The sequence below is a fragment of the Pongo abelii genome, chromosome 19 (genome assembly GCF_028885655.2).
Source record: "Pongo abelii isolate AG06213 chromosome 19, NHGRI_mPonAbe1-v2.0_pri, whole genome shotgun sequence".
Lineage (NCBI taxonomy): Eukaryota > Metazoa > Chordata > Mammalia > Primates > Hominidae > Pongo > Pongo abelii.
Window position 1 is genome coordinate 51,603,257 of NC_072004.2, and position 16,806 is coordinate 51,620,062.

At 50.3% G+C, this 16,806-nt stretch overlaps 1 protein-coding gene across 2 annotated transcripts in view; it reads left to right on the plus strand.

Annotated features, from left to right (window-relative positions):
- Nucleotides 1-503: 503 nt before the first annotated feature.
- HNF1B (HNF1 homeobox B) overlaps nt 504-16,806 on the plus strand; it is a 58,951-nt gene continuing 42,648 nt past the window's right edge. Inside the window, 4 exon segments of one of the 2 annotated variants that reach the window (NM_001131325.1) lie at nt 504-1,209; nt 6,103-6,302; nt 11,926-12,190; nt 13,917-14,152. In NM_001131325.1, the coding sequence (NP_001124797.1) occupies nt 866-1,209; nt 6,103-6,302; nt 11,926-12,190; nt 13,917-14,152 (1,045 nt within the window). In that variant the 5' untranslated portion in view covers nt 504-865. 2 annotated transcript variants of the gene reach the window in all.

A 16,806-nucleotide genomic window follows, 5' to 3' on the forward strand; every position in this document is an offset into this window, starting at 1 on the left:
AGTCCTCCCGGACTACTTCACCCTCGCCTACGCTCTCTGGCGGGCAGTTTTGCAAACCCAAACCGCCAGACCAGGCCAGGGAGGTTTTGGGGCCTGGAGGTAGTAACCGAAGTAGAAATAAATGGAGTCCCTCCAGGGCGCGCTCACCTCACCTAACGCTGCCTCACCTCCCCCGTGGCCTCGGCGCCCCTTCCTAAGTGGTCAGTTTCTCTTCCGCGCTGCGGGCTCTCCTGGCTCACCACCTGCGTCGACCGGGACGCATTCCAGGGTCTCTACTCTTCGCTTCCTCCTGCGTCCCCTTCTTCCACGAGCACCCCAGCTTCCTCCGGCTCTCACCTGAACCCCGAAGCGTAGTGTCTTCTCTCCGGACTAAAGCGGAACTGAGAACCGGTGGAAAAGCCCCGCGCCTAGGCTGCAAGGCACTGGCTTAACAAGTCCAAAGGTTAGGTGAAGTTTGGCTGATAAGTAGAACTAGTAAAAGAAGGTCTCCAGCCCCCCAGCGTGAGTACAATGGACCCTGGCAAAGCCACGCTCCCGGCCCGGGTCTTCTGCTCTCCAGGTCTGCCCCTCCGGCTCTCCCTCTCTCCGGGTTTCCCCCTCCCCACCATCATTTGCATCCAGCCGAAAGCTGGGCCCTTCCCACTAATTTGCATATCTTATATGGCCTAATGGTGGCGATCATGGCAAGTTAGAAGTTTTCTGACTCCTCTCGGAGGAGCCTCCGGGACCCCGGGGAGTAACAGGTGTCTGGAGGCTGAAGGGTGGAGGGGTTCGGGGATTTGGGGTTTGCTTGTGAAACTCCCCTCCACCCTCCTCTCTCGCACCCACCCACCCCCTCACCCCCTTCTTTTTCCGTCCTTGGAAAATGGTGTCCAAGCTCACGTCGCTCCAGCAAGAACTCCTGAGCGCCCTGCTGAGCTCCGGGGTCACCAAGGAGGTGCTGGTTCAGGCCTTGGAGGAGTTGCTGCCATCCCCGAACTTCGGGGTGAAGCTGGAGACGCTGCCCCTGTCCCCTGGTAGCGGGGCCGAGCCGGATACCAAGCCGGTCTTCCATACTCTCACCAACGGCCACGCCAAGGGCCGCTTGTCCGGCGACGAGGGCTCCGAGGACGGCGACGACTATGACACACCTCCCATCCTCAAGGAGCTGCAGGCGCTCAACACCGAGGAGGCGGCGGAGCAGCGGGCGGAGGTGGACCGGATGCTCAGGTAGGTGCAGAGCGAGGTGGAGAGGACCCACCCGAACCCCTGGAGCCCCGGCCCCGGGCCTGAGTGACACTGCGCCCGACCACACTCGCCAAGCCCATTTCCCACCAGAGAAGTCCCCCGGGGGGCGCTCTGCTTCTCTCCCAACACCTGGACCCTTCCCAATCCCTAAGCGGGACGACCCTGCGGCCCACCGGGCTTCTTCTCCCCAGGCCCAGGCCAGCGTCCGAGACCCAAGGGCTTTTTCCCGCGGGGCTGGGGCTCGGTCGGGGAGAACTGGAGCTGTGGAGCCCTTTGCCGGGAGGTTTGCCCACGCGACTGAAGGTGCGAGTGGGTGCAGTGAAACCGCTGCGACTTCCCGGGAGCAGAGGCTCGCGCGGCTGCAAGCCCCAGGCCGCGCATTTTTCCTGCGCGCTGCCTCGGGTCTGGAAAGCCGCATGTCGGCCTCGGACACATTGACCTGCATGATGACCTGCAGTTCTTTGCCGAAGGACAGGCGGCATCCGGAGCCGGGATCTGGGAGGCGAGTTCCCTGGTGGGCACTCTTGTTAGCCGCGCCCATGCAAGGCCCGGAATTATCCGGGACCCCAGCGCGGGTTTAGATTTGCAAAGGGCATGTTGCATGTAGGGTCCGGGTGGACCTGCGCGGGGCCAAAGAAACCAAGCGCGGTGGTGTGGGGGCAAACGCGTCTCAGACCTCAGTTCGCAGAGGATCTGGTCTCAGTCTGAGAAAGGAGGGCGTTTCCAGACCTCGCTGCCCACCCCCGGCCTCTCCCCGGGAGGTCAGGCCGGCTGGCAGTGTATCCCCAGGGCCGGGATCGTTTGTGGGTCCTCCCCGACCGCCCTAGGCTTTGACAGCTGGTTACTAATTATCTAAGGAGCCGAGCGGTTCCCTGAGACAGCACGTCGCTCCCGGCCACTCCGCTGTAGGACGGAGCCCATCGCGTGGCTTCGGACACTGAAGCGCCGCGATTTCGGGGCTGAGCCTCGGCCGCACGTCCGCAGCGGCGGTTTGGGGTGGGATATGACCTTGCATTTGAATTTGCGCTCTAAGGGCCTGGCGGTTTGCCCTCTAGCCAAAACAATCAGTGGAACTTGTAGGTTTTTTTTTCCCCAAACACACTTTGGTATAATTCATAGGTTTGAGGTTCTCCCCTCGTCGCTCTCCCGCCCGGAGGTGATTTCTCCCCTACCGGGAGAGAACTCCTGCAAGAGAGTTCCGCGACGCGGAAGGTGTGAGTCGCGGAGGCTAAGAGGGGTCGAGAGAGTGGCCCCTAGGAGCGGCTGGGACGCCAGGGCTGCCGGGGAGGTCGCTCAGGACCTGGCGGATGAACCAGGCTCCCACCGCCGGCCACCGGGGGCCACAGGGCCTAGGCCCTCCCGCCCGGCCGCAGGCGCCCGCTTTCTAGCGCGGCGCTGGAAGGACCTGGGGCGCCCCTCCGTACCCAGCCCGGCGCCGGGCTGGCCGCAGCTGAGACGTAACATAAACTGCAGCACGTGGAGTTGGGGTGTTATTAATTTATTTCTATAAATCATCAACAGAAAGATACACAAAGAGCCGTGATTAGGGTGAAAAGAGAGGCGGGTTATTCATTGGTGAAGTTGTAAACGCGGCTTAGAGGGGGAAGGAGATCAAAACGCGGGCGCGGGGCTGCTCGCCGCTCCCAGCGCGCACCCAGCCAGGCGCCCCGTGCGGCCCCGCGGCCTCACCGCCCCGGCGCGGGACACGGGCTCTCTGAGCGCCCGAGCCGCCCGCGGAGCCCCCGGGTCGCCGACACCCGCAGGCCCGGCCGGCGGAGAGCCAGGCCCGGCCCAGGGTCCTTAGACCCCAGCCCCCCTCTTCCCTCCCCAAAGCCCCAGGCCTCAGCAGGGCAGGGAGAGGGACTGGGGAGCCGGAGACCCTCGCCGAGTTGGAGACGCGGGACAGACCTGGAGGCTTTTTTCTCGCGTCCCGAGCGGGTGCTGCCTTTCCTCCCCCGCTCCCGGGAGAGCCGGACTTGATTAAAGTAATTTTTCAAGAAATCGCTAGCGGTTCCTAGGTCACTGCACAGGGGGCTCCCGAGCGTCGGGCACACGCACTCCCTTCTTTTGCCCACCGTGTTCTCTTAAGATGAAAAGCAAAGAGAAAGAGAAGCCGCGTTTTGGAGTTCCTGGAGTTCTAGTAAACCTCCTGGAAGAGAAAGGCAGGGAAGGAAGGTCGGGACTGCGCGCTTCCCGGTCCACGGCTCCCGGCCGGAGCTGGCCTTGCTCGCGGCCTCGAAGCAGGCGCGCCGGGGGCGTCTAGAAAGTGGGCTGCGTTCTAAAAAGCCGAAGTTGGACTCCTTAACGAACGCGCTGCGGACTGCGCTGGGGTCTAGGCTTCTCTGCTCGTGGGCAGCAAAGTCATTGTTTGAGAAGTAGCTTGAGGGACGGACCCTGCCGGCGCCGCGGCCGGCGTTTGACACTTGCGCTTGGGACACAATGGCCGCTGGCCGTCTTCGGGACCCGTGCCTTTCTCCGTGTTAGGAACCCCTGAACCTGAGCTGTGTTTTCAAATAAAAAAAATAACCAGCTCTCCCGGCTCTTCCCGGTGAACACACGTGAATTTTGGGGTCAGAGAGCTGCGAAGGTATAACTGCGCCATCTTACTCCTCTCACTCTCTTTTAAGTCGGACTTAAAAGGTTTTGCCATTATTTATAAGGTTTTTGGGGGCTTTTTTTTTTTACCCTCCCCAATTGTTGGGTTAATTCACTGTTTCCACAGAATCATTCCCACTTAGAACAGTACCCTATTTTTCTAGGTTTCTTAGGCATACCAAATGAACACAGGTAAAGGCATTTAAACAAAAGAAAAATAGCCGAAGAATTTGCTAAAGCAATATTCACTTTTAAAATGCAATTTTTCCCCTGAGGTTCGAAGCCTCTTGTTCGTAGCCGTTGAAAGTATTTTTCCATCCTAAAAAATCTGTGGAAATATTGACCAGAAATAAACTTTTAAATGATCTGTGATGTTTACAAGGATATGTCTAAAACGTTTATTACATTATTTTCTCTTAATGTGAATTCTCCACGTTTGAAACTGTAACTCGTTTTCTCATTTTTTGTTCTTGTTGTTACTTCCTTATATTGTGTACTTGGAAAGTACCTTTGTAAATACTTGAGAAATTCGTTCTTATATATAATTAATATAAAAAGTTTGCATTTCTCAAAAACATCTCTATCAAAGCCTGTGTTCTCACGAGTTTAATATCAAAGTCTTGATAAAATAATCACAACTACCCAAATGCTTACAAAATATGTTGGATTACTGGATTTTTATTCATTAAACAAAATTAATTTTATTTGACATATTAAAGGCACCATTTAGAAATAAAATTGCTTATTATGTTGCAATGCTGTGTCTATTTCAGCCTCTACACCGTTTTCTTTTTTGTTTCACCTGAAACTAGTTTTCCCTTCCGTTTTTTTTTTTTTCATGTTCTATCAAGCTAATATATATATCAACATACAGTAATGGGGTGCTGGTTTTTGTAAGTTAAATATGTACCTGTGTTAAATAAATAGTAAACGTGTATATATTGCTTCTTTAGTACTTTTGTTCTGTGCTGCACACTATTTTCTTAATTTCTAGTTTTAAATTACATCTCTCTTTTCAAGCATCTGTTCAATAAGCAAGAAAAGATATTGGCAAAGTTGAAACCATTTTAGACAAATAAAATTCAAAGGTGCTAAAACTAGCAGTTTACACACCTGTGTTTATGAGAAATGAAAAGTATAACCATGTTCTTATCCACTATTTAAAATTTATGAGAAACACGATAATACAGGAAAACAAGCATCTAAAATTGTTAATGTCCGAAATTGAAGTTATTTGTCCCCATTAGCCCAGTAGATTTTGTCTGGAAGGTGGGGCTGTGGAATTTTTTTTTTTTTTTTAAACTACTTGCCTCACCTCAGTGGTGTGATCCTCCAGTCCCAAGGAGGTACAACATTGTATTTTGGAAAACTTTTCTAAAACTCTGAAAATTATTTACTATTTGGCTAAGACACCCTCCTTGCTTCTTAGAAGGTGAACACATACATTTCACCCCTGTTTTATAAGAAATGGAGATACCCATTCAAAAGGAAAATAATGTAGGAGAGGTTGAAGCTAAAATTGGGCAAATTCAGAAACTGATGCTACCCCTACTTCATTGTAGGATCAGTGAGTCCAGCCCCAAGCTAAAGGCATCCCCACTTTCTAGTGGGCCTCCTGCCTTTTAAATCTCCCACATTCCAGGAAAATGAAGGAAAGCAAAATAAAACAGCCAGGCGTGGTGGCTCACGTCTGTAATCCCAGCACTTTGGGAGGCCGAGGCAGATGGATCACCTAAGGTCAGGAGTGTGAGACCAGCCTGGCCAACATGGCGAAACCCCATCTCTACTAAAAATACAAAATTTAGCTGGGTGTGGTGCTGGGCATCTATAATCCCAGTTACTCGGGGGGCAGAGGCAGGAGAATTGCTTGAACCCAGGAGGCGGAGATTGCAGTGAGCCAAGATGCCATTGCACTCCAGCCTGGGTGACAAGAGCAAAACTCCACATCAAAAAATAAATAAATAAATAAATAAATAAAACAAGAGCTTTTCTTTTTGCTTAATAAGAGAGATTGGTGGTGGTGCTTTTTTATTCCTTAAGATGGGAAGTCCTCTTTTGCCCGCTAACCTCGGAAGAAAGGGATGAGGGGTACCGTACAGGGGCCATCACCTTCTCTTCTGTTTAGCTTCCATTTTGGCCTCATGTCTATCCCAAAGTTGTAGCTTAGATGGGTGGAAAATTCAGAATTTTGCATAGACCATAGGTAGCACCCCCTAGAAAGAGAATATTTCTCCCCAGATGTCTCCCACTAGTACCCTAACCATCTGCTTGTCTGTCTAGTGAGGACCCTTGGAGGGCTGCTAAAATGATCAAGGGCTACATGCAGCAACACAACATCCCCCAGAGGGAGGTGGTCGATGTCACCGGCCTGAACCAATCGCACCTCTCCCAGCATCTCAACAAGGGCACCCCTATGAAGACCCAGAAGCGTGCCGCCCTGTACACTTGGTACGTCAGAAAGCAACGAGAGATCCTCCGACGTAAGTGTTTTCATCCTGCCTCTGCCTCAACCTGAAGTGATCTTTGCCCTCTCACCCCATGGGCTGCCTCAGTTTCCCTTTCATCGACAAGGCCTTGTGAGCACTTGGCAGATATGAGGAAGGTGGCAAGTAGATTTGGCCTTGGTGGTTGCTGTACAATGGATTGGCTTCTGTCATGTTCTTCAGTCACAGCCCGTTGCTACCCAGCCAGTTGCTCTGAGGAGCCTGTCAGTGTATGCAGTGTGCCTTAAACTTTTTGGCCCCTCTTTCCAACATCCTTCTCTTTGAAACCAAGTAGGTGACAGAGTGAAATATCCTCCCCAAGAGAAAACCCAGCATCTCCCCTTGATACGTGACCATCAGTCAATTTCCAAAGAAGACATTTCGTTGCAGTCAATAATATTGGTTACTATTACTGTTAATTTCCTCCTCTCTGGAAAAAGTATCAACAATAGAAGGCATTTGTATAGAGAGATATATTCAGAACTTCACCCTGTTCTTGGAGGATAGTGGGAGGGATTGAATCCTGAGGCAGTTTAAGGTGTTTACCCACATTTACCAACATTGGTAGAGTGTGGGGACCTCAGCTGATGGCCCTGCTCATGAAGAAGCTACTTCTGGCTAAGGCAGGGCACAGGAAAAGTGTCTGCATTTGGAACTCTGACCCATCAATTCTTGTCATTCCCATTCCCATCCCAAAGTTTTTTTTCTGTCCCAAGATTTCTCCCACCCAATAATTCTGAAAGGTTTTTGTTTTGAAGTACATCTAGAGAAGTTTGAACTGCCTATGAATAACAAGAGTAGGAATGACATACTGTCTGTATTTTAGGAAAGTATTCTTTGACATTACACTTTCATTACTTTGATCCAATCCTTTCCCTGGAAAATTTGTATCGGTTTTCACTCTCCCCACATACTATCCTCTGGCTTTATCTAGGCTTCTCTGTCTTTATCAAGATGTTAATTTCCACCACTTTCTAGGTTGGGTTTTTTTCCCTGTTGCTTTTTAAAATGACTCTTGTCTTCTGTTACACACTGCTCTGAAGTGATTGTTTCGGTATTTATTGTCTCAATGTCCCTGGGCTGGTGAAAGGAATGGTTTTAGGTGTTCATTTCATATTGTGGTGTTTGTGCTTTTGTTGGGAGCATTACATGAATAGATTGGAAGAAGCAACGTGAGAGCTGTTTGCTGCTTAGAGCGGGAGACCTTTCCAAGAATGAGTTGGCCCCCCGAACTTGGTGACTAACTCTTTAAGAATTTGTGTTCCTGACATGAAGCAACTCTCTGTAGTTCCTGGAAAGCCTAAAAAAATTATCAGGATCCATTGTCTCCAAAGACCCAACAACCCTTGGGCCCTGCCCAATTTAAGCTTTATGCAGCATCTCCAGTCTGTGCTGCCTCTCTGTATTCAATGAGAATTTCTTCAGAAAGGAGAAGGAGGCAGGAAAGGCAGACTAGAAACTTCTCAAAAGACAGAGGTCCAGAAAGTTTCTCAAGATGCTGAGGAAGGGACGTTTTACAAATACAACAGCCTCTTCAAGAGATTGTTGTTACTGTTATTTTTATTTTATTTATTTATTTATTTAACTTTTTGAGACGGGGTCTCGCTCTGCCACCCAGACTGGAGTGCAGTGGCATGATCTCGGCTCACTGCAAGCTCCGCCTCCCGGGTTCACGCCATTCTCCTGCTTCAGCCTCCCAAGTAGCTGGGACTGCAGGTGCCTGCCACCACACCTGGCTAATTTTTTTATTTTTATTTGTTTTTTGATATTTTTAGTAGAGACGAAGTTTCACTATGTTGGCCAGGCTGGTCTCGGTCTCCTGACCTTGTGATCCGCCCGCCTCAGCCTCCCAAAGTGCTGGGATTACAGGCATGAGCCACCGCACCCAGCTGTTATTTTTGTTTTAAAGTCACATGAGACATAAAAGCTTAAGAAACATTTCTTCCTTTTGTAACTATTATACAGGCATCTACTATGTGCCAAACACTATGCTAAGCTATGGAATACATAGGTTCTTTTCTCCAGGGACTTACCTGCCATCCAGTGAAGAAGTTGAGATGTTTGAGTAAATAATGACATTCACTTTCTAAGAGCTGTTATAAAGATACACACAAGGGGCAGCAGAGGAATTGCTAAATTGCCTGGAGACATCATGGAAGGCTTCCTAAAAGAGGTGACATTCAAATCATGTCTTGAAGGATGAATGTAAGACATGCAAGCATGATATAAGAATTAGGAAGTAAGAGAAATAAAAGAGGGACACAAGTGAATGGGGTGGGGAGAAGGAGGAAGAGAGGGGAGAGAATAAAAAATGATACATGATTACAAATTTCCTGGAAAAACTAAAAATAACAAATGGTAATATTCATGGGCCCCTCTACACACAAAGAACCTCCTTGTCCAAGCAGCCCCCAAGCCTATAAAGAGGCTACTGAAGCCAACTTCTCCAAGATAATTTTCATGGGCAATGAACATTTTCTTCCCCAACCCCAATTAATCTGAAGGGAAGTAGAGAAGAGTTGGTGGTGGCTAGAGGAAGCAAATGTGGGAGTCTAGTTCTTCAAAAATTGGGAGAGGCTAGAGCCAAACCCCTGATGTCAGTGGACCCTGAATGGTTCTGAGCACCTACAGGCAAACCCACCTGGCTGATTTGAGGGCACACTAAGTTCTGAACACTGTTCAGGTTGCTACCTCCTCAAAGGGCAGGTGAGAGACTGAGGCAGCCCCCACACTAGGGAGCAGCTGCGAGAGGGTCTCACACCCACTAGACACAAAGCTTCATGAGTCGGTTTTGTCACCTCCATACAAGTCAGATCTGAAGCGTTTGCGGGGTATGTGGCTTGGGTTTTGTTTTTAATGAGAGGTGATGCACAGGCTGGTAGTTAGGAGCCTGCAAGCCTGCAGGCTGGGCTCATGTCCAGCCTCCTGCTCCAAGTCCACATGACTTTGGGCAAGTCACTTAACCGGTCTGAATCTCAGTTTCTTCATCTGTAAAGTGGAGATGGCCATACTTCTCACATGGAGTGGTTGTAAGAATTAGATGAAGGAATATATGTAGAGGATTTGGCACAATACCTCACCATAGAAATGTCAATAAATGTGAACCATTATTGTGTCTGTTCACATTAAATGAAAAAATCTCACATTGCTCCCAGGCCCTTGGGATGATCCACACTGGCTTTGGCCATTGGTGACTCCACCGGTGCCACACAGGGCCCATGGGGAGGAGGGAAGACACTGTGACAGACCTCACTGAGCAGGGGACATCTCCTTCTCCCCCTTTGATTTCCCCTCAAGTAACTGCATTTAGAGAGCTGCTGTGAAGCCAAATACCATAGAGGGGCTAAAGCACTTTGAAAAGTATAATCAGGTGGGGCATGGTGGCTCACGCCTGTAACTCCAATGCTTTGGGAGGCTGAGGTGGCGGGAAGACTGCTTGAGGCCAGGAGTCTGAGACCAGCCTGGGCAACATAGCCAGACCCCGTCTCTAAAAAAATAATTTTTTTTAATTAGTCAGGTGTGGTGGCTTGCACACCTGTAGTCCCAGTTACTTGGGAGGCTAAGGCGAGAGGATAGCTTAAGCCCAGGAGGTCAAGGCTGCAGTGAGCTATGAGCATACTACTGCATTCCAGTCTGGGTCACAGAGCAAGACCTTGTTTGAAAAAAAGAAAAAGTATAACCCCCAAAGGAATTTGGGCCAACATCACTATCATCCTGACTGGGGTAGATATTCTAAAAGACTAGTTAGTGTCCCCAAGCTTTCAGTCAGTCTCATTCCACAGCTGGGGAGACTAAGTGATGAGGGAATTAAGCTGGGGCCCCACATGATCCCACTAGCAGTGACTTCCTGCTAGTACGTTTGACAGAGACTCTCTCAGGCCTGTAGTGGCATTGTTGGGCACCACTGCAGACAGAGCCCTAAGGTGGCCTAAGAATCCTCCAAGGTGAATGGGCTGAAATCAAAGGCCCCAGTGACATGGTCAGTCCACAGTTAAACAAAGCCCAACACCACCTGCAGCTGGGATCCCAAGTCCTGCTGGCTAGGGGCCCTAACCATTCCTCCTGATGGAGCAAAATGGAAATGAGCCTTAGATAGGTGGTAAGTTCCCTGCTGCTGGAGGTATATACACTGGAGGGCCACTCGGTGGGGGGTTGTAGAGGGGATTCAAACGTTAAGTAGTAGCCTGACTTGAACCTTGAGGATTTTGGATCCAGTTGTCCAAAGGAACGAGAAGGATAGCATGTAAATGATGGCACATCATTTACATCACAAAGGAAGGTGATAGCCTTCCACTCTCTGTGACCTGTGGGAGTAATTACAGGAACTGAGAAAGAAAGTCATCAAGGCCGGGCACGGTGGCTCACACCTGTAATCCCTGCACTTTGGGAGGCTGAGGCAGGTGGATCACCCGAGGTCGGGAGTTTGAGACCAGCCTGCCCAACATGATGAAACCCCATCTCTACTAAAAATACAAAAAATTAGCTGGGCATGGTGCCGCACACCTATAATCCCAGTTACTCAGGAGGCTGAGGCAGGAGAATTGTTTGAACCCGGGAGGCGGAGATTGTAGTGAGTCGAGATCACACCACTGCACTCCAGCCTGGGCAACAACAGCAAAACCCTGTCTCAAAAAAAAAAAAAAAAAAAAGATACTAAGATCCAGAACATAGGGACCCAGAGCTAGGAAATGAATGTGTTTTATGTGTCTTTGCTCAGCAGAGTGCTTAGCCTCTATGTTTATTCATCTTTAAAATGGAATTAATCACTCCTGATGAGCTCTGCTTCATGCAGATGTGAAGACAAGGACAGCAAAGCTTTCTTCTTCAGTAATGTAAATATCAAATCTCATTAAACCATGTGGGCTAAGGCATCACCACTGGGCCAAGCTGCTGGCTCTCATTCATTCCACAAAAATCTCCTGAGGGTCACAGTATGCCTGGACTCAAGGAATTGGACAGACAGGGAGCATCATTTCCAGCTAATTAAACACCACTCCCAGACAGGTCCTGTGTTTGTAGTCTTTGAAATTATTTGAGATCTAAAGCACATTTTCTCTTTCCAATACAAAGCTCCGGTTATATTTATTTCAAAGCATGTTTCAAAAGGTTTGGGGTTTTTCTAAAAACCTGACTTTATAATGTAGATACTTAGGATATAGGAAGAGGTAGGAGAGGTGGGGAGTGCTATCTACAGCCTCTGAATATTTTGTGCAAGTGTAAATTATACCTTTGAGCAGTTCTCCCCTGGATCTGAGACTTGATTGAGCTCACCCACTTGACATCAAATACAAGAGTTCAGGATGCAGAGTGTTGCTTCATGTCTGAGGGCCAGTGAGCCAAAGGGGAAAAAAATAATTTTCTTAAAATAACGGCTGGCTATGTTTGAGCTCCTTCAAAGAAAGGAAAAGGGTGGCTTTGCTGGAGCAACTGAGGTGGGCAGTAAGGGCCTGTGCTGAGGCCTCCCCATCTCCAGCTCCACATGCAGTGAGAGCAGATTGCAAAGCTTAGTTAGACGAGGGGAATAAAGGTGTCTTCGTCCGTTGTCTGTCTGTCTGTCTGTCTGTCTGTCTGCTGAGTGAAGGCTACAGACCCTATCAAATCTACTCCTTTCTCTTTTCAGAATTCAACCAGACAGTCCAGAGTTCTGGAAATATGACAGACAAAAGCAGTCAGGATCAGCTGCTGTTTCTCTTTCCAGAGTTCAGTCAACAGAGCCAGGGGCCTGGGCAGTCCGATGATGCCTGCTCTGAGCCCACCAACAAGAAGATGCGCCGCAACCGGTTCAAATGGGGGCCCGCGTCCCAGCAAATCTTGTACCAGGCCTACGATCGGCAAAAGAACCCCAGCAAGGAAGAGAGAGAGGCCTTAGTGGAGGAATGCAACAGGTAACACCACCAGAAGCTCACCTGGGCAGGTGGGCAAGCACACAGACTCAGGATCCCTCCCCTCGGTCCTGGGATATTGAGACACTAGTTATACAGATAAGTGTGGCTAAATCAGAGCTTCTCAAAGTATGTTCCACAGAACCCCAATATCGATTCGTTAATCAGTAAGTCTGAGAACCAGCATGTGGATACTTCCCCTTAGAGAGTCACAACATATATTAAAGGCTCGGAGAAGCCCTGAAGTCAAGAAACCCACTTAGCTTTGTTGAATTGGTTGTTAACTATGGAATCTTTGGTAGAGCACAAACAACTCCATGAATTATTATTCTAGGGAAGATACTCTGGAGAATGCTAATGTAAGATATGATACTTCAGAAGTGAAATTGTGTGTTTGACCTCCCTGCAGGCCAGGGTAAAACTTTCCCTTAGCCACAGACTCTAGATCTGGCCTCTACCAATTGTCACACATGCAGTGGTCCAAAAGGAAACTTGGCAGGAGAGTAAGAATTGGTCAGATCTGTTCAGTCCACTCTGCCCCCGCTGACTCAACAGGGTTCTTTTTACATGTTAACTACCAGCCAGGCACGGTGGCTCACACTTATAATCCCAGCACTTTGGGAGGCCGAGACGGGAGGATTGCTTGAGCCCAGGAGTTTGAGACCAGCCTGGGCAACATGGCGAGACTCTATCTCTATTTAAAAAAAAAACAAAAACAACTCTGTGTTATTTTATGTATTTATTTTTAAGATGTGGTCTTGCTATGTTGCCCAGCAGATCTTGAACTGGGCTTAAGCGATCCTCCTGCCTTGGCCTCCTAAATAGCTGGGATTACAGGCTCTAGCCACAGGGCCCAGCTATTTTTTTTTTAAACGATTGGAAAGCCTTGGGAAATCTTTTTACTTCATTCCTGCCCTGTCCTCCCTGACTCCGGTATTGACTTTCTAAAACTTCAGCTCTTTGGTCTGGCCAAGGCCTGTGTGCGCTTTCTCTGTCTCTGGGCTGGGCTGGCCTTGGCCGTGGAAAGGATGCAGCCAGGGAGGTCAGGCTGGGAAGCAGGGAGGCCTGTATTGCCACAGAGTCCTCAGGCTGTGCTCCATACCCCGACTAATGAGATGCCTTGCAGCACCCAGTAGTGTCTAAGAATCTCTCGTACCTGGTTTTGAGGTTTCACCAGCCCTGATAAAGCTAGAGACTGGCCATCTCAATGCACCCTGCTTTGTACCGCATCCAGCCTGCCTTTTGGAGGGGATAAGGCATCCTGCTTCCTGGCACTCTTTCAGGGAGTTCAAGCCCCAAAAGACCAGAAATCCTCTCAAAGTGCTTTGAAGCCACTCAAGACAGAGCCAGCGAAGGGCTTTGCCTTTTGTGTGGTGGGAAGAATGGCTAAATAAGGAGGTGTCAGGAAGCCCCATCTGGACCTTCCCCTGGACCGCCTGTCCCTGGCTTGCTCTCTTCTCCTCGGGAGCCACACCAGAGCCTAAGCCCCTGATTCCCAGGGTGGCATAGCCTGCTCTGTCCCTGCGTTCAGGCCCACTTCAGCCATCTTCATCAGATCACTCCATGGATTGGCCTTTTCTCTGCATAGGCCTCTCCTCCCCAGCCTTGCATTCTGCCCACGGCCCCTTCACACTCCCAACCAAGACTGCTGTGATTGTGTGTTTTTGGCCAAGCACCAACAAGTCCCCCCGCCACCCTCACTCACCATCTCCCCTCCATCCATTCCCAGGGCAGAATGTTTGCAGCGAGGGGTGTCCCCCTCCAAAGCCCACGGCCTGGGCTCCAACTTGGTCACTGAGGTCCGTGTCTACAACTGGTTTGCAAACCGCAGGAAGGAGGAGGCATTCCGGCAAAAGCTGGCCATGGACGCCTATAGCTCCAACCAGACTCACAGCCTGAACCCTCTGCTCTCCCACGGCTCCCCCCACCACCAGCCCAGCTCTTCTCCTCCAAACAAGCTGTCAGGTAAGCAAAGGTTGGGCCTCACTGCCTCGGCAACCCGACCATCCTGGTTCTCCCCACGGATCTTATCTGGTTTAAGGGTTTTCAGAGGAGCAAATGCTTTGAGATGATCCTAGGGCCACGTTCTCATTGCCAGAATATTCCCCTGGAAATAATGTGTGGCTCTGATCAGTTTCCTCCAACTCCTGGCTCAGCCATTGCCCTGTGAGGGCTCACTCGGCTTCCAGGGAGCCCTTTACCCTATTTGTCTCCTTCCCTCTTCTTCTCCCTGTGTGGCTGCTGACTCAGCGGTCATTCTACACTGAGGAGGCTGCCTTATGGGTGGGCCAGATCCAAACCGCAGGCAAACGGGTGGTGATGGCGTGGCATCCCTCACTGTGTTGGAGGATAGCACTCCGGCCACCTCCTCCATCCCTGGCCATATCCTGCCCCTCGCTCGGTCCGGCTGCCTCAAGAGAAGCCCAGTGGCCTTTGGGGACGGCCACTCTGTTGGTGGCCTCTGCTTGTTGGCTTCCGTGTGTCATCAGGGTTGGTGGGGGTCAGTCACTTGAAATCTTTGCAGCGATGAGTTGGGCAAAACTGACCGAGTACCTGCTCCATCATGCTTGATTGAGTGCTCCTGTGTGCTGGGCCCTGGCCTGGATTAGAATGCCTCTGCTATGGGCTTTGGGTTTGTCGGGATGGAATCCTACAGCCTCCTTGGGGGAAAGCACACCTACATGCTGAGCACTGTGTTAGGCACAGGCTGGGATGGAGCACTTCTTCTGGTCCTTCATTCTTCTGGCAAAGCTGGCTTCCTAGAATTGATCTGCTCACTGGGGTCTGTGCGGTACCCATGAGGACAAAGTGTAGCAGCCTCTTGCCTGCTCCAAGAAAAGGGCTTGCGAAAGGAAAGCCAAACACTGTTTCTAACTCAGGGGTGATTCTGAAACCTGTTGCTCCCCTCACCTGTTGGTTGCCCTTCTGATGAGAAAGGCCTGAGGGCTGGGGGCTGACCCAAGTGTTGAGGGGACCAAAGCCACCAAGACAGGCTCAGAGCCATCAGCTGGGTGGTGTACAAGCATTTGTTCCATGCCTGCTGTGCCCTCCCGTAGCACTGCCTCTTCCAGGGCCTCTGGGAGCCTGATGGTGCCCAGCATGAAGCTGGGGCCAGTGCTGGGGGTTTCTGTAGGTCCCGCTCCCACAGAGGAGAAAGGCTCAGCCACACAGGAAGAAAGTCTTGGTTACTTAAGAGGCAGAGAAGCCCTTAGGCAAAGACTGGCCTGATTGCAGAGTAACTTCGCCCCTTTAGGGAAATTCAAAGCAGGGTTCTGAGGGTTGTGGCAAATGGCACGTGGCTGGCACTGAGCAGGACCGGAGCGCTTGCCCACCACAGCGATCCATGGCGCTGAAGCTGGGAGCTGCGGGGGGCGTGGTTGGGGCAAGGGACATTATGGGGAAGACAATGGCCATTGTGCTGGGACCTGTGATCTCCACACCAAAGTCAGGGAGCCTGGAAGCCAAACAAAGGCCCAGCAGCCTTCTGACAAACTGGGGCTGTGCTGAGGTCACCACGGGGTCGTTGGTTTAGGCATCCTGTGTGCTGACAGGAGACCCAGAGAGCTAGGGCTGGAGGGACAGGGAGCAGGTGCTGGAAACCCGGCAGGGTGGGCAGAAAACACAGCCTGTGTACTCCTCTGACTGGAGTCTAGGAAGGGCGTGTCCCATGGGAAGTGGATACTGTGGGGTGCCCCTGAAGTCTGGATCTTTCTAAAAATCTTGTAATATTAGAATTTGGAGGGAATTTGAAGAAAGGAACTGAGGCCCAGAAAGAGGCAGTGATTTGCCAAAGTGACACAGAGCAACGGTAGCAAAACAAGGACTAGAGCTCAGGCCTGCTGGTTCCCACTCCATACTTTCCCACAGCACTACGATGTGTTGAGTGCTTACCAAGTCCTGGGAATATGCTAGTGATGTACGAGCTGCGCGTCCTGCCCTCTGGGAGCTTACTGTCTGGTAGGAAAGATAACGGGTCACTGTAGGAAAGGTAACGGGTCACTGTCAAGTCCCCAGAACCAGCTGCAGATCGAGGTTTTGTTTGGGGGCTTTGTGAATCTTTCTGTGGTGTAATAGATCTTATTACTGTTTCTGGAGCAACAGTTATGGGACACTGAATATTTCAGTGGCTGCCTTTCTTCTTCTTTTTTTTTTTTTTTGAGAGACAGGGTCTCCCTCTGTCACCCGAGCTAGAGTGCAGTGGTGCAGTCTTGGCTCACTGCAGCGTCGAACTCCTGGTCTCAAGCAGTCCTCCTGCCTTAGCCTCCCAAAGTGCTGGAATTACAGTTGTGAGATTGTGCCCAGCCCTTCTGCCTTAATTTTCACTCTGGGCTCCTCAACATGGTCCTTGTCCCAAGCCCAGAGACTGGCTTTTCTTTCTCTGAGTGTAGTTGTGTATCTGGGTTCTAACCAGTGAGGTTATAACTGTGGCTAATTCACATAACTTCTCTGAGTCTGAATTTCCTGCCTACAAAATGGAGAAATAGGACCATCCACACAGGGTGCGTGTGAGGATGAAAGGAGTGAATGTATAAAGACACCTTTCCCGATAGCCCATACTAGCCTCATTATGACTCAACATTAGAGAGGGCTAAACAAGGGCAGTGAAAAGATGGGCAGGC